At 50.6% G+C, this 27,842-nt stretch overlaps 1 protein-coding gene across 2 annotated transcripts in view; it reads left to right on the top strand.

Moving 5' to 3' along the window:
- PTPRA (protein tyrosine phosphatase receptor type A) overlaps positions 1 to 27,842 on the top strand; it is a 151,845-nt gene that overhangs the window by 100,223 nt on the left and 23,780 nt on the right. Inside the window, exons 4-6 of one of the 2 annotated variants that reach the window (XM_068403345.1) lie at positions 22,493 to 22,571; positions 23,004 to 23,366; positions 25,871 to 25,888. In XM_068403345.1, coding sequence (XP_068259446.1) covers positions 22,493 to 22,571; positions 23,004 to 23,366; positions 25,871 to 25,888 — 460 coding nt within the window. The remainder of the gene's footprint in view (positions 1 to 22,492; positions 22,572 to 23,003; positions 23,367 to 25,870; positions 25,889 to 27,842) is intronic. The other variant, XM_068403348.1, reaches the window with a different exon arrangement.

The following is a 27,842-nucleotide window of genomic DNA, read 5'->3' as shown; positions in this document are numbered from 1 at the left end:
CTCTGGACTTGCTCCAGCACCTCAACATGGGGTACTTCCCTGCAGCAGTGAGGCAGGAGGGGGAGACACCACCTGCACACTGTATTTCTGGTACCTCCTTTCTGACTTCATTGGAAAACACTGACTGCAGAAAACGTACAATTTTTTTTTTCTCTGCATTTTCCTGAAGTCTATTGAACACTTTGCCTGTAGAGAGAGAAGAGGAGAGGCGATATGGGGGATGGGGAGGGAGGAAGAAATAATGCTGTCTCTGTTCAGTGAAACTCCCCTAACAGACAGTTTGTGTTGTTTTTCCCCCTCCAAACACATAGATCTGTTCTGAAAATCCAGGGCTTACAAGCACAGATGTTTGTTTAATCTGACACACAAATGTGGCATCTTTCCAGCAAGTGAAACAGCTTTGCCAGTGGTGAGTTCAGAGGAGCTAATCTGGGATGAGAGGAGTTAAAGCTGCTCGGCAAGAGCTGCGTCCCTGAACCAGGTCACCCCAAACTTCGCTTCCCTTCCCTCTGGGTGAAGGGGTCTTCCCCTTTGTACTAAAGCAGCTTGTAGAGATGTTACTGCTTCTTCTGTCCCTCAAAGTGTCCTCTGGGGCAGGGGGAGAAGCAGCGGTGGGGATGTAAACCGGCCGATGGCAGTGGCATCATGTCAGATCTTGCGAGATGGGTTTTGTGGGTCTTGTCTCCATGCCCAAATAGGTCAGGGGGAAAACGGTATTGGGTTAATTCTGTCTATACAGAAATACCATCCTAAGAGACGTGTTGGGGTGCGAGTCGGGTTGGCTCGCCATTTATTTCTAATTGTTGAGGTGTTGGAGCAAGTCCAGAGGAGGGCGACCAAGCTGGTGAAAGGTCTGGAGGGTCTGACCTACGAGGAACGGCTGAGGGAGCTGGGGTTGTTTAGCCTGGAGAAGAGGAGGCTCAGAGGTGACCTTAGTGCAGCCTACAACTACTTGAAGGGAGGTTGTAGTGAAGTTGGAGTCGGCCTCTTCTCCCAGGCAACTAGCGATAGGACAAGAGGACACAGCCTCAAGCTTGGCCAGGGGAGGTTCAGGTTGGACATTAGGAAGCATTTCTTCTTAGCAAGGGTCATTAGACATTGGAAGGGGCTGCCCAGGGAGGTGGTGGAGTCACCATCTCTGGAGGTGTTTAAGAAAAGACTGGACATGGCACTTAGTGCCATGGTCTAGTTGCCATGGTGGTGTCAGGGCAATGGTTGGACTCGATGATCCCAGAGGGCTCTTCCAACCTGGTTGATTCTGTGATTCTGTAACTAACTCATTAATTTTAATTCCAGTCCACGCCAGCAAGGATTACAGGTCACCCCACTGCTGACGTTCCTTGCTTGACTCTTAATAAAATATCTCAGCAACTACCATTTATAACTGGTTCCTCCGGCTGGTTTAAGAGCATCCCACTCCTAAAATGCCCTTCTGCTACTGAGAAGGGCCACCTGGAAAGAGCAAGGGCTGCTCTGCTGTTCCCTGCGCTCTCCCTTTCCAGAGCATGTCTTTCCAAATGGTGCAAAATCTGATTTAGAGGTCACACTGTGCCCGTTGTCTTCACCACCAGTGTCGGAGCTGGGAGGTGGTCAAAACCGCACTCGCGAGCGTGCTGGGGCCTCTGCAAAGTGGTGGTTGAGATATGGGGGTTTTCCTTCAGTGAAGCAACCAGCAGGCACTTCAGGGCTAAACCCTTTCTTGTGCTGCTCATGGGATAATTAATTAATTGAGAATGAAGATGCCACCACATTTTCCAAAGCCTCCAAGTCTGCCTTTCCTATAGCTCACGCTCTACACCAGAGTCAAAGATGCGGAGGGGTCAGCATCCAACCGTACAACTGTAGAAGCATCTGTACGTGGAGCACCAGGGATATAAAGGGGATATAAAGAGATCCCATAACATCTGGAGAACTTGGTTTTTAAAGCCAGCTAAATTGCACCCAGACGCCGTAGGATGCCTGTCAAGCTGTGAGGGGAGAGGAGTGGAGGCTGGTTGGAGACCCCCTGCAAGCACTCCATCGTGTGGTTCACATTTATGTTAAGACCCTTCAGGAAATGATAGCTAGATACTGAAGTTATTTGAAGACAGTGCTTTTGAGGTCGGTGCCCAACATGAGTGTATGATTAAGGTAAAAATGACCCTGTAATCAACTGACTACTCATAACATCCCTTTTGCTTTGCGTACATATGAGATGTTGCCCCTTTTCCATCTGTAGGACTGTTTTCAGCCCTTGTGCACCTCCCAAAGTGACATCTCCTGCTCTTCTCCCTCCCTTTGGTGTATCCTTGAGTTCAGTTATGGCAACATGTGCTGGGGGTCTTCAAATGAACACTCCTCTCCTCCTCACCCCACTGCTATACAAGCATGGGGTGGTTGGGGTGCAACATCACTTGCTTGGGATAAACCAAACCCATAGATAAATCATCTAGAAAAGCTGAGGATCTGATTTCAGGCAGGGCACAGCTCCAGGACAGATGCGTGTCACTGAAGGCTTGGACTTGATTGGACTGGATTTGGTTTGGACTAAGGGGAACGGAGGGGATTTGAGCCAGATGATTGGCCCCTGGTCTTCAGCAGGTGGCATTTCATGGAGTCAGAACAGATGACACCAAGGTGAGTGGTGCAGGTGATTTGCTAGAGGGAAGGGATGCCATCCTGAGGGACCTGGACAGGCTGGAGAGCTGGGCCTGTGTGAACCTCATGAAGTTCAACAAGGCCAGGTTCAAGGTCCTGCACATGGGTCGGGGCAATCCCAAGTATCAGAACAGACTGGAGTATGAAGGGGTTGAGAGCAGCCCTGCGGAGAAGGACTTGGGGGTGATGGTGGACAAAAAATGCGCTGTCAATGTGCACTTGCAGCCCAGAAGGCCAGCCATGTCCTGGGCTGCATCCCCAGCAGCGTGGCCAGCAGGGCGAGGGAGGGGATTCTGCCCCTCTGCTCCGCTCTCGTGAGACCCCCCCTGCAGTGCTGCGTCCAGCTCTGGGGACCCAACAGAAGAAGGACACAGAGCTGTTGGAGCGAGTCCAGAGGAGGCCACGAAGATGCTCAGAGGGCTGGAGCCCCTCTGCTCTGGAAACAGGCTGAGAGAGTTGGGGCTGTTCAGCCTGGAGAAGAGAAGGCTCTGGGGAGACCTTCTAGCACCTTCCAGTGCCTGAAGGGGCTACAGGAAAGCTGGAGAGGGACCTTTTTACAAGGGCATGGAGTGACAGGATGAGGGGGAACGGTTTTAAACTGAAAGAGGTGAGATTTAGATGAGATCTGAGGAAGAAATTCTTTGCTGTGAGGGTGGTGAGACACTGGCCCAGGTTGCGCAGAGAAGCTGTGGCTGCCCCCTCCCTGGCAGTGTTCAAGACCAGGTTGGATGTGGCTTGGAGCAACCTGGTCTGGTGGAAGGTGTCCCTGCTCATGGCAGGGGTTTGGAACCAGATGGTCTTTAAGGTCCCTCCCAACCCAAACCATGCCACGAAGCTGTGAAAATGAGATCAGTTTGTCAGGCTGGGCCACCACGCTGCCAACTACAGTCTTGGTCTTCAGCAACAGACTTTGTCTTGTGTTTCTGCAGCAACAAGCTGCTACAGAAAGCGCTCTCTGTTGTTGCGTGCGAGCTCCTGTACCATTTAATGCCTGGTTAGGGGGATCTCTTATTTAACGGCGATACTGAGGAGCCTTCTGTGTATTATGCTCCTAGCCAGGGCGTGATGGAAATGGGTGTTTTTGTAGGAAAGCTGCTTTTCAAAGCCTTTTGAAAAAGCTGGGGCAGCAAAGACCGAAAGATGGGGCTCTCTCTGTTGCTATCCAGTGCGTTGCTATTGAAATTAAAATATTTAACCTGAGTGGAGTGCTGCATCGTTCCGGATGGGTTTGAAATGAATTTAATTTAGCATAATTTTCATAGAATCATAGAATCACAGGATGCTTTGGGTTGGAAGGGACCTTAAAGACCATCTAGTTCCAACCCCCTGCCACGGGCAGGGACACCTTCCACCAGACCAGGTTGCTCCAAGCCCCATCCAGCCTGGCCTTGAACACTGCCAGGGAGGGGGCAGCCACAGCTTCTCTGGGCAACCTGGGCCAGGGTCTCACCACCACTTTCATATGTGTCCAGGCTGCCGTCATCAAGGAAACTTGAAATTCCCTCTTTGTGGGTTTTTTTTTTTGCACACAAAATGGCCAAGATGTGCCGCTTAACCGCTGCTTGAGTGCGTGCAAGAATATTTATGGTCCCAGTGCAAATAAAATCTCTGAACATTTCAGAGAAGTCATTCCTTCTGGCCACCATGGCTGCTGCGGTGCCCCGTTGTGCCTGATGGCAGCAGCCCTTACAGGCTTTTGAACAGTTTTGGGGCTGAGAATTGACCTGATGAAGGAGGGGGAAATTATTTTGGGTGACTCTGTACCTTGAGTATGATTTGCTGTCACAGAATCACGGAATCAATCGATCAATCAAGTTTTCACGGAATTGCTATGGCAAACTTACCCTCTTTTCTGGCGCCAAGCTGCAGGTCAGGAGAAGACGCTTGGAGATGATGGGATGCATCCGCCTTTGCTTTGGGGAGGGATCTCAGGCTTCTCCTGGAGCTCCATCTAGAGGGGAGGAAGATGGGCTGGTCTTGGAGGCTGATGGCCTCTCTGGGCCACCATGGCTCTGGTGTCTCCTTACCTGACCTTCTACCCCGTGGCACCTTGCCAGGGCTGTCAGCTGTGGCTTTCCTGGCCCTGTGGTCACTCTTGACCCTGGAGCCACTTTCCTCCTAGAAACCCTTGCTTCAAAGCCAGCAGCTGTGTTTAGGGGGGAGGACACCATGGCCAAACCCAGTTCCTTTCCATACCACCACTGGGGTAGGGGATTTCTCTGCGGAACCCCAAAAGCAGGTGCCGCTCCCTTGGCTGAGGATGTAGAAACCACACGGTGCTCTGCGGTTGCTTTTGGGGTTGATTTCACAAGAGAAATCGTTGCGGTTTGGGCTGGGGCTTTCCTTGAGAGGAGGTCCCAGCTGGACGTTCCCAACACCTGCACCATGGCTGTGTGGGCAAGGTCACCAGCATCTCCATGGACCTCTTTGCTTCGGCAGAACTTGCTCCTCCATCTTCTCCAGCTTTCCCCTTGCCGTGCTGACAACGGTGCCATCCAGCCCTGCGGCAGGAATCATTCCCACCAGCCATCTGCCAAGCCTGTGAACATCTCAGCCATCAGTGCAGCAATAACCTCAAGGTTTCACCACGGAGGTCTTTGGTCATGGTTCACCTCCTGCCCTTGCTGAAGCAAGACATGAAGCCCAGGACTGCAGAGGTTGGAGCAATGTGTTGGCTTAGGTAGAGCATCGCCTGCTGCAAACACCAGCGTGCTCCAGCCGTTGGCTTTGGTTTAAAGTCCCCTACATGATATTCATATTTTAAATGCCTTCCTGGAGGGAAAAACACAACGGGGCTGACTGTCAGGTTATTTCCCCCTATCCGAGTCCTAATTCTCCCCTGTTTTTTTATATAGGGTGGCACCAGGATTCCCAGCTGCCCGTCTGCGCCCCCCAAAAAGGCTGATTTAAACCTTAGCAACAGGGTATTTTTGTTTAGATTGTATTTATTCCCCTGTGAGAGTCTTTGTTCTCTCCCATGCCTTGACCATTTCGAAGGCTGATGCTAAAAGCCCTTGCTGACAATAATACAGTTGAGTTCAGCCTTTTGTTGGGGAGATTAAAATAGAGAATGAATTGTGAATAACAGGGGAGGGCTAAAAGTTAGTCGTCCCAGGTTGTTGTTTAATCACTTTAAGGATAAGAAACTGTGTTTTAATTTTTTTTTTTTTTCCAGAACTACTGAGCATTAGGTTTTGTGTTGGTGTCTGCAGGGGCTTGTAAACACCCTGTTGGTTAAGAGTAGGATCGTTTCAGTTTGCATAATCTTGTGTCAGCAGGAAACGGGTTTATAGCAACGATATTGGGTTTATGATAGGTTTATAGCAATATATAATCTACTGGATCTACTGTAATCTACTGATCTACTGGAGACCAGCTCTGCAGAGAAGGACCTGGGTGTTCTGGTGGACAACAAGTTCACCATGAGCTAGCAATGTGCCTTTGGGGCCAGGAAGGCCAATGGTATCCTGGGGTGCATTAGGAAGAGTGTGGCCAACAGGTCAAGAGAGGTTGTCCTGCCCCTCTATATGGCCCTGCTGAGGCCACATCTGGAGTAACTGTGTGCAGTTCTGGGCCCCCCAGTTCAAGAAAGACAAGGAATTACTGGAGAGAGTCCAGCGAAGGGCTACAAAGATGATCAGAGGACTGGAGCACCTCTCTTATGAGGAGAGGCTGAGAGAGCTGGGTCTGTTCAGCTTGGAGAAGACTGAGAGGGGATCTTATCAACACATGCAAATGCCTTAGGGGTGGGTGTCAAGGGAATGGGGCCAGACTCTTCTCAGTGGTGCCCAGTGACAGGACAAGGGGCAACGGGCACAAGCTGAAACATGGGAAGCTCCATCTGAACATGAGGAGGAACTTCTTTCCTTTGAGGGTGACAGAGCACTGGCACAGGCTGCCCAGGGAGGGCGGGGAGTCTCCTTCTCTGCAGATATTCAAAACCCACCTGGACATGACCCTGTGCAACGTGCTCTGGGTGACCCTGCTTTGGCAGGGTGTTGGACTAGATGATCTCCAGAGGTCCCTTCCAACCCTTAACTAGTCTGTGATTCTGTGGTATATAGCTTTATGGTATTAGGTTTATAAATTTTATACCTATATATAAAAATATATATAAATATATATAATAGGTTTATAGCAGTAGTGATGATAGAAGGTGCCTGACTTGTTGGTGTGGCTGTTAGACCTGTGCCTACAGCATCACTTCGTCTTGAACGAGGACACCCCTCTTGGGCCTGGAAGATGGAAAGGAAAAGAGATGGGAAAAATATAGATGGAAAAAATAGATGGGGGGGGAAAAAAAAAGGTGGAAAGTGGAAATAACCACCCGAGGCAGAGTTTGGTCCTTTTTCAGGTGGGTGGGCTGATGAGAAGAAATATTTGGGACACTGATCTGCTGGAGATGCCAACAGTGTCAATGATAACGGGGCTTGCCCCAAAACTCCACTGGCCCCGTAATCCTTTCCTCGCTGAGGATATTTCAGCTGCTCTCTGGGCGCAGGCTCCTTTTATGTTCCCAGTGAACTTCCCGCTCATGGCAGCATTTTGAAAAGCTTCACATCCCTTAGACGCCCTCTCCCAGCTGCTGTTACCTGCAGTCCCCGTAATTGGCAATAATTCCCCTAATTGCTCACCAAAGCAGATGTTCTCTCTGTGGTCGCATCAAGCCGGCTTATACCGTCCTATCTACATGAGCACACAGCATTAAAGGACTAATTCCCGTAAATAAGCCTATTAAAATGTTAGAAATAATGCCTTCAACTAAAAATACATCGATGGCAGCTGAATCCCACTGGTTTTATTAATTTGTTATTTGTAACATGCCAATCCCCGTCTGCTCGGGACTGGGCTGCCCTCGGGCTTGGCCAGTTCATCTTATGTTGTTGGTGGTGAATGTCTTAGCATAGGAGATGAGCCCTTTACGTTGTTTCCAGCTGATAAATCACATGTATAGGTAATTAACGCTACGCCTAATGTATCCCCAGTATTACTGGTGAACGGGAGAAGAGACCGGATCATGCAGTCATGAGCGGGGGGACTGCACCTTGGAGACTTCAGGGGGTGCTGCTAAAGAAAAAAGTGAATCCCACTGATTTTCCTGCCTCAAAGCAGGAAAAAAGGGATTCCCCAGTTCTTAGAATCACAGACTGGTTTGGGTGGGAAGGGACCTTAAAGACCATCTAGTCCAACCCCCCTGACACGGGCAGGGACACCTTCCACCAGACCAGGTTGCTCCAAGCCCCATCCAACCTGGCCTTGAACACTGCCAGGGGGAGGGGGCAGCCACAGCTTCTCTGGGCAACCTGGGCCAGTGTCTCACCACCTTCACAGGAAAGAATTTCTTCCTAAGATCTCATCTAAATCTCCCCTCTTTCAGTTTAGAACCGTTCCCCCTCGTCCTGTCACTCCATGCCCTTGTAAAAAGTCCCTCTCCAGCTTTCCTGTAGCCCCTTCAGGTACTGGAAGGTGCTAGAAGGTCTCCCTGGAGCCTTCTCTTCTCCAGGCTGAACAGCCCCAACTCTCTCAGCCTGTCTCCATAGCAGAGGGGCTCCAGCCCTCTGAGCATCTTCGTGGCCTCCTCTGGACTCGCTCCAACAGCTCCATGTCCTTCTGATGTTGGGGCCCCAGAGCTGGACGCAGCACTGCAGGGGGGTCTCACGAGAGCAGAGCAGAGGGGCACCTTCTCCAAGCACTTTTCTTTTCACCCTTTGTAGGGAAAGGATTATCGGCGGCGGTGCAGCACCGACCCTGGGGCAGCCTGGGGAAGAGCCCGTACCCGAGTCATCAGCTTAATTGCCAGCATTAATCCCCTGCACTACTTGAACCAGGAGCTGATGAGGTGCAATTAGGCGGTGGGAGGGCGATTCGTAGGAGCTCCATCCAGCAGCTGGGGTAGCATTGCCTCTGGAAAGCCCCTCGATGCTTCTGGGCTGTCCTTTGCTGGTGGGTGCCGTCGGCTCTTGCTGTGGGTGTGAAGTCCCCGTTGCCTGTGCTGTAGGGAGAGCACAGCCCTGCAGCGTTCAGAGGCTTTTTATATATGTATTTTTTTTTCTCCAGTTATTTCTACTAATTTAAGAAGTAGGGACTGAGATACTTGCTATAAATTGGGATGGCCAAAGAGTTATTGTTTCTTATTTGCTGGTGGTCACACATGATCTACAATTGCTCCAGCTTTTAATACCTCCAGTAACTGCATCAGAGCTCACAGTGTTACATTTCAGTGCAGTCTCTTCTCCCAGGTAACAAGCGACAGGATGAGAGGAAACGGCCTCAAGTTGCACCAGTGGAGATTTAGATTGGAGATCAGGGACAATTTCTTCCCTGAAAGGGTTGTCAAGCACTGGAACAGGCTGCCCAGGGCAGTGGTGGAGTCCCCATCCCTGGAGGGATTTAAAAGCCGTGTAGATGTGGTGCTGAGGGACATGGGTTAGTAGTGGGCTTGGCAGTGCTGGGTTAAGGGTTGGACTTGATGATCTTAAAGGTCTTTTCCAACCAAAATGGTTCAAAGATTTATGATTTTGATCCAAATTTCACCTGCAGCCTGGATGGGAGCTGCAGCAGCCCTTTGCATTGCTTTACAAATAAGCTGCAGCTTGTTTTCATCATGGCCTTCAGCTGGGGAAAAGATACTGGTAACACCAGCATCCTCACTGTCACCCCGGTGGGAGCTCACATCTCTAGGTCACCTCCCACTGATTATTCTGTGTTTCCCACTTTGGACGTTTACATTTTCCTTGCCTAAAGCTTCCTTGCTGCTTACAGGGGAGAGCTCTTCTCTCTCTCTCTCTTGAACCAAAAGTTACAGCTGAGGCTCCTGAAATCCCGTATGCTGACACGGGGGGATGTAAAGTGGAGGGGCCTGGTCACGGCATCACAGCCCGGTGGTCTTGGACTGGAAGATGCTGGTGCTGCTCGACTCCTGTCCTTCCCCGGGACAAACCTGAGGCCACCCCTGAGCTCAGGGCATGGCTTTCACCAGCAATTTGGTTTTCAGCCTCTGCATCCCCTTCGGAGGTGGTGGCTGCTGGTCCTCCTCAGTGGAGCTGGCTGAAGTCAAGCAGCCGGGCTGTGCATTACACGGTGGCCCTGGGTGATGGAGAAACGCAGAGTCTGCCATTGCAGTAATGAATATTATAAGCTATTAACTCAGTTCTGGTCCTTGGCCCCACTTATTTATCACCGTTTCATCCTCTCGGTAAATCCATCATCCAATGAGAACGGAAAAATTAAGGCGTTTTGATGAGCTGTTTTAAAGCAGCATCGCTCTGGGTTTGCAGCTCCAGAAATACCTGTCAGGCCGTTTTCCTTTCACCTGGAAACACTCCGGTATCTTCTTTGTAGGTTGTGTTGAAAAACACTCGTGTCTGGCAGCACAACTGCTCCCAGTCAGACTTTGCAGCTTGAAGCCTTCGGCAGAAGATGTGCCTCAAAATGCTTTTGGCACTCGAATAACAGAGTCAGAGAGGAAAACGTTTGCGACTCCGGTTCCCCTCGTTTGCAAACCTCGTTTATAGACCCTTGTAGCCACTGGTAAAATTGTGATTTTGTTTTTTTTCTCTGGCAAACTGCGACAGAAACACAGTCACTGCGAGATGCAGGGGCCGCGTCGCTGGCCCCGCTCCGGCTATTGCCATTTATGCATCATTGAGGTGGTGGAGTCACCATCTCTGGAGGTGTTTAAGAAAAGACTGGACATGGCACTTAGTGCCATGGTCTAGTTGACATGGTGGTGTCAGGGCAATGGTCGGACTCGATGATCCCAGAGGTCTCTTCCAACCTGGTTGATTCTGTGATTCTGTGATCATCCTCGACCCTTTTTTTCCATTCTAATACATGCAAATATATGTAAAGAGTAAAGTCTGTTCCACCGAGTCTTGCACATTTGTTTGAGGAGAAGGAAAACAAGCCGAATTTACAGGGAATTTGCAAGCTGAATATATAACAAGACCCAAAAGGCGGCTGGCGGCGGTCGCCGGCGCTGTCCCAGGCGATGCTTTCGGGCGTCTTTATTTCCCCTGCGCTTGCCATCGTAACGCCATTAATATGGAGCTTTCGGAGAACTGGAGTGTACCCTAATTAGCAGCCTCTGATATTTTTTTTCCTAGTTTCATAATCAGTGATCTCGGCTCCACCAGAAGTGTTACTGTGGCAACAGGGCTGAACCGAGCAGCGGTGCAGAATTGCCGCAGGTAAATGGGTGATCTGACGGCTCCAGGGCACTTCCCTAGGCCGGGCGCTGCGCCACGGGACGGGCCGCCTGCTCCCCGCACCCCACACGTGGCCCGGGCAGATTTCAGGGTAAGCACGACCAGCGATTAAGCTGCATGACCGACCGCACGCGTTTTAATTGGAACTTAGCCTCTGTAATGAGATTTTAAGGCTGTCACGCGGATGATCCCCTCCGACACCTTTGTTTGAAGTAGGATGCTCTGACCGCCCACTGGCTCCTTGGCTTGGAGCTGGGAGTTCACCTCGGTCCTGCAGGAAGGGCTGTGCCCAAAAGCTGAGCTTTAGTTTTTGTGTTGTTTTTTTTTTTTCCCAAAACCTTGTTTCTCCTCCCCACGTACCGTTCACTCGCTCTCCGAAAGGCATCTTGCTACGTAGGGGTGTTGTTACGCTACATCATCGTCCCTATGTACTCGGCACTGGTGAGGCCGCACCTTGAATCCTGTGTCCAGTTGTGGGCCCCGCACTTCAAGAAAGATGTTGAGGTGTTGGAGCGAGTCCAGAGGAGGGCGACCAAGCTGGGGAAGGGTCTGGAGGGTCTGACCTACGAGGAACGGCTGAGGGAGCTGGGGGTTATTTAGCCTGGAGAAGAGGAGGCTCAGAGGTGACCTTCTTGCAGTCTACAACTACCTGAAGGGAGGTTGTAGTGAAGTTGGAGTTGGCCTCTTCTCCCAGGCAACTAGTGATAGGACAAGAGGACACAGCCTCAAGCTTCGCCAGGGGAGGTTCAGGTTGGACATTAGGAAGCATTTCTTCTCAGCAAGGGTCATTAGCCATTGGAAGGGGCTGCCCAGGGAGGTGGTGGAGTCACCATGTCTGGAGGTGTTTAAAAAAAAGCCTGGACATGGCACTTAGTGCCATGGTCTAGTTGCCATGGTGGTGTCAGGGCAATGGTTGGAGTCGATGATCCCAGAGGGCTCTTCCAACCTGATTGATTCTGTGATTCTGTGATCATGGCCGTGCTTCATCCTGACTCCTCAGTGAAAAGCAGCTGGTCCCTTTTGTAGATGGTATGTGAACTACACTCGTGTTTTCTTTGTACACGTTGCAAACGATGCCTGGGACAAAGAAGAGGACACCCTGAAATCGAATATTTAAAGAAATATATTCCTGTATGACTTGACTTTTTTTTTTAATTTATTTATTAATTCATTATTTTGAATAATGAGATGAACCGGCTTCACTCGAGCTTTTGGGCAGTCACTCTCTGCTTCCCAGCACTACGTTGCAGCTGCGATGCCCATCCCATTGAGGAAGGCACACTGGGAGACCGTGGGTTTTGGTCTCATACTAGCCAGGGGTTTTTACAAGCTCTGGGGGTGTTACTTCGGCAGATCCATTTTAATTACCCCAGAAGGAGGTCTCACCTCCCTCTCCCTTTTGCAGCGCAGCTCCTGCCTCCCCACTGACCCTCACCAGCCTGGCCTGCAGCGAAACCCTCCATCCCCAGCATCTTCCTCCTGGTTGCGGCTCAGAGTCAGTCCTTCATCTTCATCCTCCCTGAGCTGACGCTCCCTTGGGCTTAGCTCACCGCTCTCCTTTTGCTTAGGACTTCACCTTGGCTTTTGCCTGTCCCATCTTGATGCTCCTTGATGCTGTGTCCTTCAGGAAACCCTCTCCAGCCAGTTGTTCTCCATTGCTACAGGTCCAAGAAGCTCTTCATCCCCTTTTGTCTCCCTCCACAATTTATTCCCCGATCCATCCCAGTGTCTTCTGCTCATGGTGAGAGGTGCAAGAGCGACCAGCACGCGCTCCCATGATCAGACAGCCACAGCGCTGGCAGAAAAGCGTGGCTGAGGGCAAATTACACTTGTCCTAATTATGAGGATCATTAGGAAAATTATTATTAGGAAAATAATTGGACGTATTTGTAGCTCTTCCCCTCCGAGGCCCTCAGGCGGGTTCCAGACGGTGACTCTGCTCGCTGTACTGACGGTGCAGCCAGGAGTGCCCGTCCGTGGAGCTCGGTGGGCAAGGACTGGAGATCATCAAGCGCCTTGGTCTTAGACATGCCACCGGTCTGCCCCTGGCGTAGCGGGGATGGAGCCCACATCTCCTGGCTTTTGCTTCTGTATTTTTAGCGTGAGAGTGTCAAGTCTCTAGGCTCTATGTCCATATTTGCCTGGTTTTAAGCATACTGAGAGAGTTTTCTTTTCTAAAAGCAAGGCAATGCAGAAAACTAAGAACTGGCATGACACAGCTCCAGAGGACACATAGTCAACATCTCTGCACGTCTTTAGGAGCCCGAACATGTCCAGATTATTTAACCACCCACATTCATTGGTGTTTTCCTCTTTTTTTTTGCTTAAAACCTCATCGGTTTAATTTTCCTGTCTTCTGAGATAATAACTCCCTAGTCTTAGGGCTCTTCTAGGAGGCTCACTTATCAGTTTTGAGATGCTCCAAGCTCCTCTGGAGCAGTGTGTCATGGGGTCATTTCCTCTGAGGAGCTTTGTGGCTCTTTGTTAGTGGCTCCTAGGAGCTGAGAGTTGTCTCATACATGGGAGAGGGCTGTCATGCTGTGCAGTAACTGGTGCTTGGTCATTGAATGATGACACAGAGCTGGAGGGACACTGATGGGACCCCGATGTATATCCAGTGCAGTGTAGGGATCTCCTTCTAAGTGCTGGATGTTATCTTACCCCAGTATGAGCTTACATCCTGGCAGGTTGGCCTTCCAAAAAGTTTGCAGGACAGCAAGTTATAGAATCACAGAATCATGGAGTGCTTGAGGTGGGAAGGGACCTCTGGAGGTCATCTGGTCCAACCCTCCTGCTCAAGCAGGGCCACCCAGAGCCGGTTGCCCAGGACCATGTCCAGATGGCTTTTGAATATCTCCAGGGAGGGAGACTCCACAACCTCCATGGGCAACCTGTGCCAGTGCTCAGTCACCTTCACAGCCAAAAAGTGTTTCGTGATGTTCAGAGGGACCTTCCTGTGTCTCAGTGTGTGCCCATTGCCCCTGGTCCTGTCACTGGGCATCACTGGAAAGACCCTGGCTTTGTCCTCATTGCAGCCTCCCCTCAGGTATTTATGGACATTGATGAGACCCCCCTGAGCCTTCTCTTCTCCAGAATGAACAGTCCCAGCTCTCTCAGCCTTTCCTCAGAGCAGAGATGCTCCAGTCCCTTCATCATCTTTGTGGCCCTTCGCTGGACTCTCTCCAGTCTGTCCCTGTCTCTCTTGTACTGGGGAGCCCAGCACTGCACACAGCACTCCAGCTGTGGCCTCACCAGTGCTCAGCAGAGGGGAAGGATCACCGCCCTGGACCTGCTGGCAATGCTCTGTCTAACACAGCCCAGGACACCACTGGCCTTCTCTGCAGCAAGGGCACGTTGCTGGCTCAAGGTGACCTTGGTGTCCACCAGGACGCCAGGTCCTTTCCTGTCAAGCTGCTTTCCATCTGTGTGCCCCCAGCACATTCTGGTGCCCTGGGTTGTTCCTTCTCAGGGGCAGAACTTTGCATTTTTCCTTCTTGAACTTCATGAGGTCCCTGTTGGCATTTCTCCAGCCTGGTGAGGTCCCTCTGGATGGCAGCACGACCCTCTGGCATCTCAACAGCTCCTCCCAGTTTGGTGTAGTCAGCAAACTTGCTGAGGGTGCACTCTGCCCCATCATCCAGATCATTAATGAAGATGTTAAACAGGAGTGGACGCAGTAAGTTGTTCTTAACTGTGGTCTCAAAGGTCCTTGCAAATATTTCTGAATGAATTAAACCTGCATCATTCACTTAGGGAGTAAAAAAGCGAATTTGGGAGCCTTTTTATGGTAGGTCAGGCTGAAGCGCAGGGATTGTCACTTTTCAGCAGCAGAGGTAGGAAGGGAGCTTGGGGGATCTTCTTCCAAGATCTGGCTGGTGAACACATGATCCTCTCTACATCCAGCCTTGATAGTTTCACGCATGTTGCTGCTGCCAGCATGTGCTTTGAGATCCTGCATGATCAGTATGGGATAGATTAACATCTCGCTAAAGATGACCTCCACAAGGAAGACTGGTCCTGGTTCAGGCCATCAGTTTTTGACATCATCCAAACAGTGCTAACTATTTCTGGATGCCCAGAAAGCCAGGTGGGAGTAGGGTCAGGTTCCCTCCATGCACTAATGATGGTGTTACTCTTTGAAAGAGGACTGTGTGTTTGTCTGTTGAACTGAGGACCACACAAATGGTCAGAGGGCTGGAACACCTCTGCAGTGGAGAAAGGCTGAGAGAGTTGGGGTTGTTCAGCCTGAAGAGAAGGCTCTGGAGAGACCTTATCATGGCCTTTCTGTACTTAAAGGGGGCTTATAGGAAATATGGGGACAGACTTTTTACCAGGGTCTGTAGTGACAGGACGAGGGGCAATGGTTTTAGACTGCAAGAGGGTAGGTTGAGGTTCAACATAAGGAAGAAATGTTTTATGATGAGGGTGTTGAGACCCTGGCCCAGGTTGCCCAGAGAAGCTGTGGCTGCCCCCTCCCTGGCAGTGTTCAAGGCCAGGTTGGATGGGGCTTGGAGCAACCTGGTCTGGTGGAAGGTGTCCCTGCCCATGGCAGGGGGTTTGGAACTAGATGGTCTTTAAGGTCCCTTCCAACCCAAACCATGCCATGAGTAAATATCGAGGTGCAGACAAGCAGTGGTTTGTTGAAGGCTGGGCAGGTGGAGAAAGCAAAACCCCAAGCCCTTACCGCAGGCTCGTCCTCACGCACCATTCCTTACAGCGGTTGTCGCTCGTGTGGAAGCCGCCTGTTTATTTAAAAGCAAAAAAAAAAAGGACATTCAGTGGATTTTCAGAAAGGGTGAATGGTTGCTGTGATTCATCTTTTCTGTTGAAGAGTGGAAAAGCAGAGGGTGGGGCGGGGGAATAATGTTCAGTGACACATCAAAGGCCTCGTTTCAGCTTCGGAGACACATGCGAGGAATTAGTCACTGCGTCTTAGTGCAACAAAACCCTTCTCCTTCCCTAAACTCAACGGCTCTTCTCCCTGCGATGAGCAGCTCGCTGCAGCCCTCGGCCATCCCAATGCCATCCGGAGCCAAAGCAGCTCCTTGCGTGGTGTTAATGAGGAGAAGTCAATGCCTGGCGTAAGGAGCCCCCTGCAAGATGCTTGGCCCTGGGTGATTCCTTGTAGGGGACCAGGCTTTGCTTTTTGGTGTGAAGCTCCCAGCAGCAAGGCTCATCCTGGTCATTATTTTTATACCCTTTGCATCTCATCCAACGCGAGAGGTTTGAGGCGATGGGTAAGGGGAACGTGGTGCCGGCGAAATCGTTGTGCCATGGGACGAACCCGTGGGCAGCTCTCCTCTGCCATGGATAACAGCTCCAGTGAGAGGCTGGAAAGCCACAAACTGGGGGAAGAGTGGTTAGAAAATGGCCCGGCAGAAAGAAACCTGGGGGTGCTGATCGACAGCCAGCTAAACATGAGCCAGCAGGGTGCCCAGGTGGCCAAGAAGGCCAATGGCATCCTGGCCTCTATTAGGAACAGTGTAGCCAGCCGGTCTAGGGAAGTGATCGTCCCTCTGTACTCGGCACTGGTGAGGCCACACCTTGAATCCTGTGTCCAGTTCTGGGCCCCGCACTTCAAGAAAGATGTTGAGGTGTTGGAGCGAGTCCAGAGGAGGGCGACCAAGCTGGGGAAGGGTCTGGAGGGTCTGACCTCTGAGGAACGGCTGAGGGAGCTGGGGGTGTTTAGCCTGGAGAAGAGGAGGCTCCAAGGTGACCTTAGTGCAGTCTACAACTACCTGAAGGGAGGTTGTAGTGAAGTGGGAGTTGGCCTCTTCTCCCGGGAAACTAGCGATAGGACAAGGGGACACAGCCTCAAGCTTCACCAGGGGAGGTTCAGGTTGGACATTATGAAGCCTTTCTTCTCAGCAAGGGTCATTAGCCATTGGAAGGGGCTGCACAGGGAGGTGGTGGAGTCACCATCTCTGGAGGTGTTTTAAGAAAAGCCTGGACATGGCACTTAGTGCCATGGTCTGTTGCCATGGTGGTGTCAGGGCAATGGTTGGACTCGATGATCCCAGAGGTCTCTACCAACCTGATTGATTCTGTGGATTTAAAGGGAGCAGGGAGGGGGAGAGGGAATGGCAGGTTTGTTTTCCAGGGCGGCTGAGCCATGGTGATGGCTTGCTGCCACCAAAAAGGAAAAAAAAAGACCTTTTTCCCCTTTCTTTATGCTCCTGCTTGTTCTCATCCTACCGTGAACTGCTTCAAAGAGCTAACTGGTGCAAACGCTAATCTTGCTCCTAATTTGGCCCTTTTCCCTGCCAAAACAAAAAAAAAGAAGAAAACTGAACAATTTTTTTAATTTTTCATTGTGGTTGGGGCCAGCACCAGGCCATCGGGTGGTCTCGGTTGAGCCACTCCATTTTAGCATCTTACAGCAGCGGTTTCGGGGGTCCCGGAAAGCCGGGTAGAATTCAGTCGTGTCTCCTCCTTGCTCATAGAAAAAGATTGCCTCATTTTCCAGGAATTAGGACTATGTCAGCGATGGGGGTAAATCCTGCCTTTGATTGTGGCTGGCTGCATCCGGGTAGGATCTGGGCAGTCTCTGCAGCACTAAATACTTAATTCTTTGCTTTCTGGCAGCACGGGGAGATGGTCCTGCAGCCAACCCGCCCCCTACACCAGCAGCATGCACAAGGACCATTTTTAAGCCACTTATTAATTTATAAAGAGATTATTTCCTTTTTTTTTCCTCTCTCTAGCATCAATCATCTTGACAAGATCCGCTTGTTCTCAAACACCCGTCCTGCAGCCTAAAACCCAGCCTTGCCTATAGGAAGCTCCCGAGCAGCGTACGGGGGAGTGCAAAGCATATACACCCTATATATATATATATATATATAAAAATATTGCTGGAAGCACCGGTAGCAGTTATTCATGTTTCTAACCCTGATTTTTGAAAAGGAAGGTTTAAAATGAAGATGGGACATGGAGCATCCCACCGGCCGGGGCAGCGGTGCCCGAGCCGGCTCCGTTCTCCTGGGCAGAGCCGGCGCCGTGACGTCAGGGTGTTTTTCTGCAGAGCTCGCAGGATGTCGCAGCCGGCCAAGAGCTGTGTTTATGTTGATAACATTACAAGTATTTCCTCTCCGTTTCCGAAACCAGCAGGGAGGGAGCCGAGGGGGAAGGGAGACTCGGGTTTCTCCGGCTTTGGGGTAGGACTCTCGAGGCCTTTTATGTTAAGAAGCGGGTAACGGCGTGTACCGCCGGCGTTTATTTATGCTGCATTGGGGAATAGGGAGTGTGTGATAGCAGGGGCTGGGGGCTGGGAGCCCGGCTGGCACAGCCCTCCCCTTGCGCAGGGCCCTTTCGCTCGCTCTCTGCTCCAGATCCGGTTTTAAGGTGATAAAGCAGCGCTGGCAGCCGATGGCCGCTCACAGGAGCAGCTCCCGGGAGCTCTGTGTAGTGATCTGCACAGCGAGCCGTGGTGCTCCCGCGGCTGCCCGGCGTCCTGTTGCTTGTGACAATCACGGTAATAAAGCGATAAAACCTCAGGATCCCCACGGACTGCCTGCAGTTCTGGGCCCCGCACTTCAAGAAAGATGTTGAGGTGTTGGAGCAAGTCCAGAGGAGGGCGACCAAGCTGGGGAAGGGTCTGGAGGGTCTGACCTACGAGGAACGGCTGAGGGAGCTGGAGGTGTTTAGCCTGGAGAAAAGGAGGCTCAGAGGTGACCTTATTGCAGTCTACAACTACCTGAAGGGAGGTTGTAGCGGAGTGGGAGTTGGCCTCTTCTCCCAGGCAACTAGCGATAGGACAAGAGGGCACAGCCTCAAGCTTCGCCAGGGGAGGTTCAGGTTGGACATTAGGAAGCATTTCTTCTCAGCAAGGGTCATTAGCCATTGGAAGGGGCTGCCCAGGGAGGTGGTGGAGTCACCATCTCTGGAGGTGTTTAAGAAAAGACTGGACATGGCACTTAGTGCCATGGTCTAGTTGCCATGGTGGTGTCAGGGCAATGGTTGGACTCGATGATCCCAGAGGTCTCCTCCAACCTGATTGACTGATTGATTGATCATCCAGCTTTCTTCACAAAAACGGGGCAAGGCTTGGGGAAATTGAGTATTCTCTCGCCTTGCCAGCCCTTCCCTCCTAATGCAATCCGCTCAAGGGTGGATCAACTTATTAAACGTAGTATCAAGGGGGTTTTAAAGGCAGGCAGCTGCCTGCCCACTGATGTAATCCCGGGGCATCAGAGCTGTGCTGCCGGCTCAGCGAAGGAGGGACCTCATCAGTGGATGGACATGGTGATGTTAAGGGTCTTTTCCCACTTAAATTATTCTATGATCATCCCACCATCCTGAAGGGATTTTGCAGCAGGTACCTGTGGCTGGTTCAGGAATCACCTGTAGCTCTTGTCCATGTAGCAATCACAGAATCGTCTTGGTTGGAAAGGACCTTTACGATCAAATTGTGGTCATGGAAATAAAACCAAGCTCTTTTAATGTACGTGGGTTACTTCCCCATAACGGAGGGCTGAAAGAAGAGGGGATTCACAGCTTTTACTTCTTTCCACCCACCCTCCATGTCCTACTTTTGATACCAAGGGAAAATAGGTTGAGGATGGGGCAGAAGAGCATCGGAGGCCAATGAGACATTTAGCTGTTGGCCTTAGGGAGGGGGCGAGGGGTCAGTATGGGCTAACCCATGGATCTTTCCTCCCTTAACTTTCTCAAAAGGACTCTGGGGACCACAGACAGGAGAGGAACCGGGTCCCCTAGGGTCTGGCTCTGCCACACCTTTGCTGAGTGACCATGAACAAATTGGCATTCCCCTGGTATTTGAGGTGTGCTGCAAGAGCTGGAGCAGCCAGCTCAGAAGATCCTTCAAGCCATTAAGAAAGGCTTGGAAGAGATTACGGTTTGTGTGGTTTTCCAGTGATGATTGGGTAATTGTGGGCCAGGAGGTGAGGAGCAAGATCTCAGTGTGAGGAGCTGGTAGGATGCCAGCGCGGTGGGAACGTCCCCATTAGCGACTGGTTTGTCTGCTCTTGGGGCAAACTGCTGCTGCAGGGCTAGTGCCAGTATAGCTGTGGGAATCCCCAAAAAATGGGATCCCAAATGAACAGGATCCCAGATGAACGGGATCTCAAGGGAATGGGAATCCCAAATGAAGAAGAGCCCAAATGCATGGGAACTCTCATTTTGAGAAACATGGCGGGGTGAAGAGGAAAGGAGCCACATCCACCTACGAGAATGGCGTTTCCATACAAATAGTCATCAAAACACAGCAAACAGTCACTTTTTTCCCTGCACAGTGTTTGCAGAAGAGCCAGGTCTTTCCCTTTACCTTGTTATTGTTTTCTTGTTGTGGGAGTGATGGGCTCCCGGCGAGGGAAGCAGTTGCGATGGTGAGACCTTGGTGCCTTCATCAGCCCCTGCGAGGTTTCAGGAGCATCTCGGTGCCACCATTACGTTTGTTTGGACATTCAGCGGGGACTTAGGGTCCTTCTGCCATTACACGTGGGTCCGATCACAAGGAGCTCCCTATTGCTGTAGTTTCCCACAGTGGGATGCTCGAAGGATCCGTCTCGTGCTGCGAGTTGCTTCTGTTCTTGCTGGAGGCGCAGCTCCGTGTGCTTCCTGGTTGCAATTAAGCATGGGGAGGACACGAGCTCCCTTTCCTACGCGGGGGCGGTGGAAAACCTCTTTGGCTTAGGACCATATCAGCTTCAGAGTGTGACTGCTTGTGGGTGGAGTGGCCCCGGAGCAAAAGCCAACATCCTGGTGCGCTTGCTGCTGTGCTTTTCCCCAGCCTCCAGCTGCGCTGGCTTGCCGTCAACCCTGAAAACATGGAGTCTCAGAATGGTTTGGGTGGGAAGGGACCTTTAAAGGTCATCTAGTCCAACCCTCTGCAATGAGCAGGGACATCTTCAACTAGACCAGGTTGCTCAGAGCCCCGTTCAACTTGACCTTGACTGTTCCCAGGGATGGGGCATCTACCACCTCTCTGGGCAACTTGTGCCCGTGTTTCACCACCCTCACTGTAAAAAAATTCTTCCTGATAAACATCGGGTTTTCTCTCCCAAGCCAAAACAATTTGGATCAAGCGCATCTCAGTCTCTGGCAGGTGGTTGAACAAGTTGCATGGGGTGAGTTCAGCATCAAGAGTGGAGCATGTCATCAAAACCCTGCCAGTTGCGGGTTTTCTGGACATCCCACCCTGGAGCAGAGCCTCGCGGGAGGCATTGCAGGACCAGCCCCGCTCTCGAACTGAATCGGTTCAAATTTGTCCAGACAGATATTTTAACCAGTGATGAAACCCTCTAGAAAGTCGGCTGCTTGCACCAGTGCTACCCCTTGGAGAAAGTCCTGCCCCAGGACTGGCCATGGAGGGAGCTGAAGGAAAGCTCTTATCTCTCGAGCTTGGTTTCCTTCTGGTTCAGGGTTTGTCTGACCTTTTGGTCACTGAGTAAGTTCAATTTTTGCCAGGTTTTCTTTCGGGGGGGAGGAAAAACATGTAAGTGGGTGGTGCTGGTGGGAGGATACTCCTGGGTGGGGAGGATCTTGTATTTCTGATACCGTTTCCAGCACGCTGATGACTTCAGTGTTGTCCTTTTGCCCGGAGTTTGGGATGGGTCTAGATTGAAGCAGATTTAAATAAATACAACAAGAACAAACAGCACGAGATGTGTTTAAGAGGAGGAGGCTTAGACCGCGTAGTGGGAGCAAAACCTTTTCTTGGCAGCGTGACGAGGTGACTTGGCGGTGAGATCTCACAGCCTTCTCCCAGGAGATGCTGAAGATGCAACTGGACGCGTGACAAAAGCCTGAAGGACAGGAGAGAGTCGTACAGCAGCTGCGGGTCGATGGCACGTAGCAGAGCCGTCCCCGAGCCCTCTCTGGGCTCGTAGCAGATGCAAGATGCTGACCTGACCTTGGGAGGCCCCGGGCTCTGGGGCTTGGCAGCTTTGGGCTCTCTTCTGGCCAGGACGATGACGTCTCACATCTCAGTGTCATTTGCCTCAGCCTCTGGACCCGTATCTGTTTGGGAGGAGATAACTATACCCATTTCTCAGGAGCTTTTTGAGGTCTACAGAGGAAAGAAATCACCATAAAAACCTTGTATTTAAAAGGGCTGGGAGAGAAAGCTGGGGGGAAACAACTTCACTGATGTCATCGTCCTGTAATTTTGCAGGACGTTTCCTGGGAAGAAACATACAGTACAACGAACGTGTAGCCTGCGCTTGCAGAGGATCTTGGGTTATTATTTATGGTTGTTTGTTTGGTCACAGTTCCTTGCTGTGTTCTTCACATATATTGCATTTCAGTTTGCTCAAAGTACCCTCATTTGCAGGATGTTTTATGAACACATTATTAATTTGCTTTAAGACCAGGTACTTATCGTTGGTGCTCAGCTTCATAGCTTGTTCCTCTCGTGTTCTCCCACCGTTTGCTTATTCCCTGCTTCATCTCTGGTCACCTTTGCTGGTCCACCAGGCTGGGATCTCTCCGTGTGCTCTCCCCTTGGGGACATATGAACATAGCAATAAATCCTTCCCATCCACATGCCTGCAGGGACTCCAGCCACACGTTCACTCCTCCCTTCCAGCTCTACACACTCAAGACACAAAGCGGTGTCCCCAGTTTGAATTATTTTGGGATGATGTTGCATGAGGGTTTAAATAACTCTTCTTTGCTCTCTTCCCCAGGTCAACATGGATTTGTGGTTCTTTCTCCTTTTGCTTGGAAGTGGCCTGATAAGCGTAGGTGCTAACAATGTTACGACAGGTAAACTATGCTCGTTGTCTCCTCTCTTGTGTCCTTAAACCATCTTTAGGATCAAAGGAGCAGGTGCTCACATGCTTGGTGACTTCCTCCTTCCGCCCTCCACTTAACTGTAATACGGAGTGTCAGAAAGAGGGTGACGGGCTGCGGGTGCTCATAAATGGGACCTGCAGGTTTTATCTCTAGCAAATATTGATCCTCTCTTCCAGGGGCTCTGATCTTTGTACCTCCTCGATATCATAATGTGTATTCAAGTCACCTGCTTTCATAGCGAGCGCATCACCGTGCTGTGCAAAGCATTCCCTGTCCCAGGCGCGGGATTTTTTGGCTGTTTTATCTCTGTAGTTACAGTCACGTGAATCCCCAGCATCTCAACCCTCCAGTGTTGCAGAAAGGTATCTCATGGAGGTTCCCTTGTGCTTTCTCCTCTCGCAGAGCCACCCACGACAGCGCCCACCTCCCCCAGGAGCCCCACCAAAGCTCCTACAGCAGGTCCTGAGGGTGGGACTACGACGAGCGCAAACAGGCTCAACATTAGCACTCCAGTGACTCTTTCTACCGTGGCGTCAAAGCCACCTACAACCACAGCCACCAGGATCTCCCCCAACACCACCACTGTCAGCCTCAACACCTCCACCCTGGGGACAACTGTGCCCATGCCTCCAGCCACCTCCCTGCTACCCAGCGTGACACCGTCTGCTCCACGCACCGCTCTCCCCAGCACAGAAGCGGAGACCACGGAGAGGAATTTCAGTGCGACGGTGACAACGCAAGAGACCTCTTCTGCTTCCCACAATGGTAGGCATCTCCTTCACCTCTTCTTCTCCAGGACATCCTGCCTCCGGGTTTGTTCCTTCGCTCTTCTGTTGTTTTGCTGAATAAAAGGGAATGAGAAAACACTTTGCGGCAAATTCCACGGTGATACGAAATAATATAACTCCCAGAACTGACCAGATCAGAAGAGATTTATCCCACCAAAGCTTTGGGCTTCTTGCCAAGATGCTGGGGCACCAGAAACCCTAGGATCTTGTTCCGCTTTTGTCACACATGAGTTTCATCGCTTTTTGTGGTTTCCGGCTAGTGCTGCACAGCTCCCAGGTGCTGGCTGAAGAGTTGATCCGTAACGGGTCTGTGTAGGCAACAGCAATAAATCACTCCGGGTTGCTGCTCAGCTGCAGAACTTGGGTTATCCAGAGTGTTGCTGCGTTTATTTGTCTTTTGGTAGCCACCATGGGTTCAAGCCATGCTTTTTGGCACTGTACAAGCACCCACACAACAAGGCAGTCCGTGTCCCAAAGGATGTAAGGCTTAGGCTAGAGGTGGCCAGCCAGGAGTGAGATCCAGCTCCTGGGGAAAGCTGGTAGGTTGGCTCATTATCCAAAATTATCCAAGGCTGAAGGATGATGTGGTAGGATGGTGCTGGCCCATCTGGTAGGGTAATCTGTATGCTCCACCTGATGGTTGCTAAACTGCTTGCAGACACAAGCCGCACATGATTTGATAAACCATCTGAAGGTGCTCTCTCTGCACCGTGATGAGCACCAGGAGCAATGTGGTGAGATCTTATTGAGCAGAGTATTCCATGTGCTGGATGTCTCAGTCTTGCATTTGCTGGCACATCCGATGATGGGGTGGATGCCCCTCCCTGGCAGTGTTGAATTTTAGGTTGGACGGGGCTTGGAGCAACCTGGTCTAGTGAAAGGTGTCCCTGCCCATGGCAGGGGGGTTGGAACTAGATGATCCTTGAAGTCCCTTCCAACCCAAGCCATTCTGTGATTCTGTGCTTACATCATCATTTTTTTCCCCATTACTTGGGCTACTTTAATCTTTGAAAGGTCTAGATGAGCAAGAGTTGCCTCTATTGCCGTCCTGCTGTCAGTCCCCTCTTGGCATACCATAAAAGTGGCCCCTAAGAAGGTAGTTTGACTGCTCAATGTAGGTTAAGAGCAAAATAAGAATACATTTCTCAAGGGATATTGGGTGTTGGGTATCTAAACCCCCCTTCACATCAGTGAGATGTGTGTGCCCTCTTCCTCTGGGCATCTTTGGAAACCACAGCTCATGAAGCTGCAGTGAAGTTGTCTTTGCTACCAACATAGGAAGGGATGTGGCTGAAGGAAGTTTGCAACCCAGTTTTCTTCATGTCCTGCCATCCCTGAGCTCATCCAGCTTCCTTTCAAACACAAATCCTCAAGGCTTTTTTGCAGAGTGTTGGAGTCCAAAGTAACCTTAGATACATGCACGGTGCAAGTTTAGAATGAACGAATGGGAGTGATGGAGCAAAAAGCCTTAAGTACTGCTAAGATCTGGGTTTTGTAACACGATGTCTGCTAGTGGGGGACTGAATTTATCATTTTTGTGTCCTTGCTACGTTTTTTATGACTTGGGGTACTGTTTTGGGTGAACGCCCTTGGTGTACGCTATGACACGTTGGCCGTTTCACCATCAAGGCCAGATGTGGCTTCTCACTTGATGTCAGTCCTAAGAACAAATGGCCAAACCTGATTATTTCTTTATTACAAGTAATTTCTCAAGGAGCAAAATTAGTTTTAGGGCTGACCTTGCCATTAATCTTAATGGGAAATTTGTATATCAGTCATGGAAGGTTTAAGTGGTGCTCAAGAGAGGGACGGGGCAGAAGGCGCCGCATGAACTACACGTTGTACAGGCAGTTCCTGCTTCTCCAAACCTACCGAGATTGTCCTCAACCCCATGCTGCATCTCTTCACACGTAAAACAGGGGCATGGGATGCCCATGCCAGCGGCGTTGCAGCGGGAGAGCTGGGCTGTGCTCTCCTTGGCATGGGTTTCTTCTGGCTTCCTCTAGATGAGACATCCAAAACAGTGGGTAGAGACTTTTCTTGGATGCTCATCGTCCCCATCCCTGAGCCCAGCTGCTCTTAATTGAACTCTTGGCTCAGCCACTCTTAAAATTACACACGAGTGTTATCTCTTAATATTTAAGTGCTAATGAATTACACCAGTGACTTGCTGGTTATGGGCTTAAACAGACTGTGGTATCGATTAAGAGCGGTCGGTTGGGTTTGTCGATGTTATAGCTCGGTTTCAGCTCACTGCTCTGCTGATAAAACGTTGGGGTTTGTTCCTTTTTCCTTGTTACTAAGTGAAGACTGAAATTAGTTTTAACATCCTGGCTTTGTAGCTGGTGTTTTAAAGGCAATATTTACAAGAAGATGATGAGAGCGACTAAATTTGTTGCTGTCTTGGTCTTTGATCCTTCCTGACTTGTTAAAATGTGTATTTCTTTGTTGCTGAGAGACTTCTGTTTTCTTTTTCTGCAGGTAACTCTGAGAGAAGAGGTAAGAATTTTACATTTCATTGCTCTTTATCCAGGCCCTCAGTAAAAACATTTCCAGAACTATCCTGCTATTAGATAGCCCTCCTCATGACACACTTCCAAAACTGCTTCTACAAAGCCTATCGAGCTCTTTAGAAGAGCTGGTGACACACTGATATCTTAATTTGTGTTGGGCTCTTCTTTTTAGAAATAAACTCTTCTCCCAGGCAACTAGCGCTAGGACAAGAGGACACAGCCTCAAGCTTGGCCAGGGGAGGTTCAGGTTGGACATTAGGAAGCATTTCTTCTCAGAAAGGGTCATTAGACATTGGAAGGGGCTGCCCAGGGAGGTGGTGCAGTCACTGTCTCTGGAGGTGTTTAAGAAAAGCCTGGACATGGCACTTAGTGCCATGGTCTAGTTGCCATGGTGGTGTCAGGGCAACGGTTGGACTCGATGATCCCAGAGGGCTCTTCCAACCTGATTGATTCTGTGATTCTGTGAAACAATCCCATACCAATTTGTACATGTCCTATTAGATACGAGTTCCTGCTAAACGCTCTGAAAATATCAGCATTACCATCCCTAGAGCTGGATGACCAAGATCTAAGAAGCCATTCAAGAAATGTCCTTCTTTTTTTTTGCTTATGAATTGTCTTTATTGACTGTGACTTACCCTATTTGATCCGGACCCATTCAGCAAATGATGGGAATAATTATTATTCCCCTTAATTCTGTTGGCAAGCAGTAGCACAAATCCATTTCTTGTAATATAATAGCACTTAGGCGCATTTTTCCATCTCTTAGTTCTGAGAACTGGCATCGCTACCAGAATATTTGCAATTACTCATTGCTTTAGCAGTAGGGGAGTGGGTAGAGCGGAGGTACAGCTGGGCTGGTTGCTACCTATAGAACTGAGCTTCCTCTGTGTGTTTTCATCGTTGCTCTGATGGGTGTTTCAGCTTTGTAAACTCCACGGCAATCCTCTTCGCGCTGCTTGGTGTGCCAAACCTGCACCGTAGGATCGTAGAGTAGAATCACGGCATGGTTGTTGGAAGGGACCTTTAAAGTTGTCTAGTCCAACCCAGCTTCAATGAGCAGGGACATCTTCAACTAGACCAGGTTGCTCAGAGCCCCGTCCAGCCTGACCTTGAATGTTTCCAGGGATGGGGCATCTACCACCTCTCTGGGCAACCTGTGCCAGGGTCTCACCACCCTCATCGTAAAACATTTCTTCCTTATATGTAGTCTGAATCGCCCCTCTTTTGGCTTAAAACCATCACGCCTTGTCCTAGTGCTACAGGCCTTACTAAAACGTCCCTCTCCATCTCTCTCCATCTTTCTTATAAGCCCCCTTCAGGCACTGGAAGGTGCTACAAGGTCTCCCCGGAGCCTTCTCCAGGCTGAACAGCCCCAGCTCTCTCAGCCTGTCTCCATAGCAGAGGGGCTCCAGCCCTCTGAGCATCTTCGTGGCCTCCTCTGGACTCGCTCCAACAGCTCCATGTCCTTCTTATGTTGGGGCCCCAGAGCTGGACGCAGCACTGCAGGGGGGCTCTCCCGAGAGCAGAGCAGAGGGGCAGAATCCCCTCCCTCGCCCTGCTGGCCACGCTGCTGTTGATGCAGCCCAGGACAAGGTTGGCTTCTGGGCTGCAAGCGCACAGTGCCGGCTCATGTCCAACTTTTCACCCACCAGTACCCCAAAGTCCTCCTCAGGGCTGCTCTCAATCCTTTCATCCCCCAGCCTATATTGATACCAAGGATTGTCCTGACCCACATGCAGGACCTTGCACTTGGCCTTGTTGAACTTCATGAGGTTCACATGGGCACAGAAAGGTCCATGCCTACCTTCCAGAAAGGCATCCAGCATGGTTTGAAGAAGGCAGGTAACGAACCCTCTCCTGTTTCCCTGTGGATGGGTTGAAGTAATGTGTCCGTATCCTACCAGGATGGACAGAAAGCAGCAGAGAGACCTGGAGCT

This window comes from Nyctibius grandis, chromosome 6 (assembly GCF_013368605.1).
Source record: "Nyctibius grandis isolate bNycGra1 chromosome 6, bNycGra1.pri, whole genome shotgun sequence".
NCBI lineage: Eukaryota > Metazoa > Chordata > Aves > Nyctibiiformes > Nyctibiidae > Nyctibius > Nyctibius grandis.
Note: the sequence above shows the minus strand (reverse complement) of the source record. Positions and strands in the feature narration are given on the sequence as shown.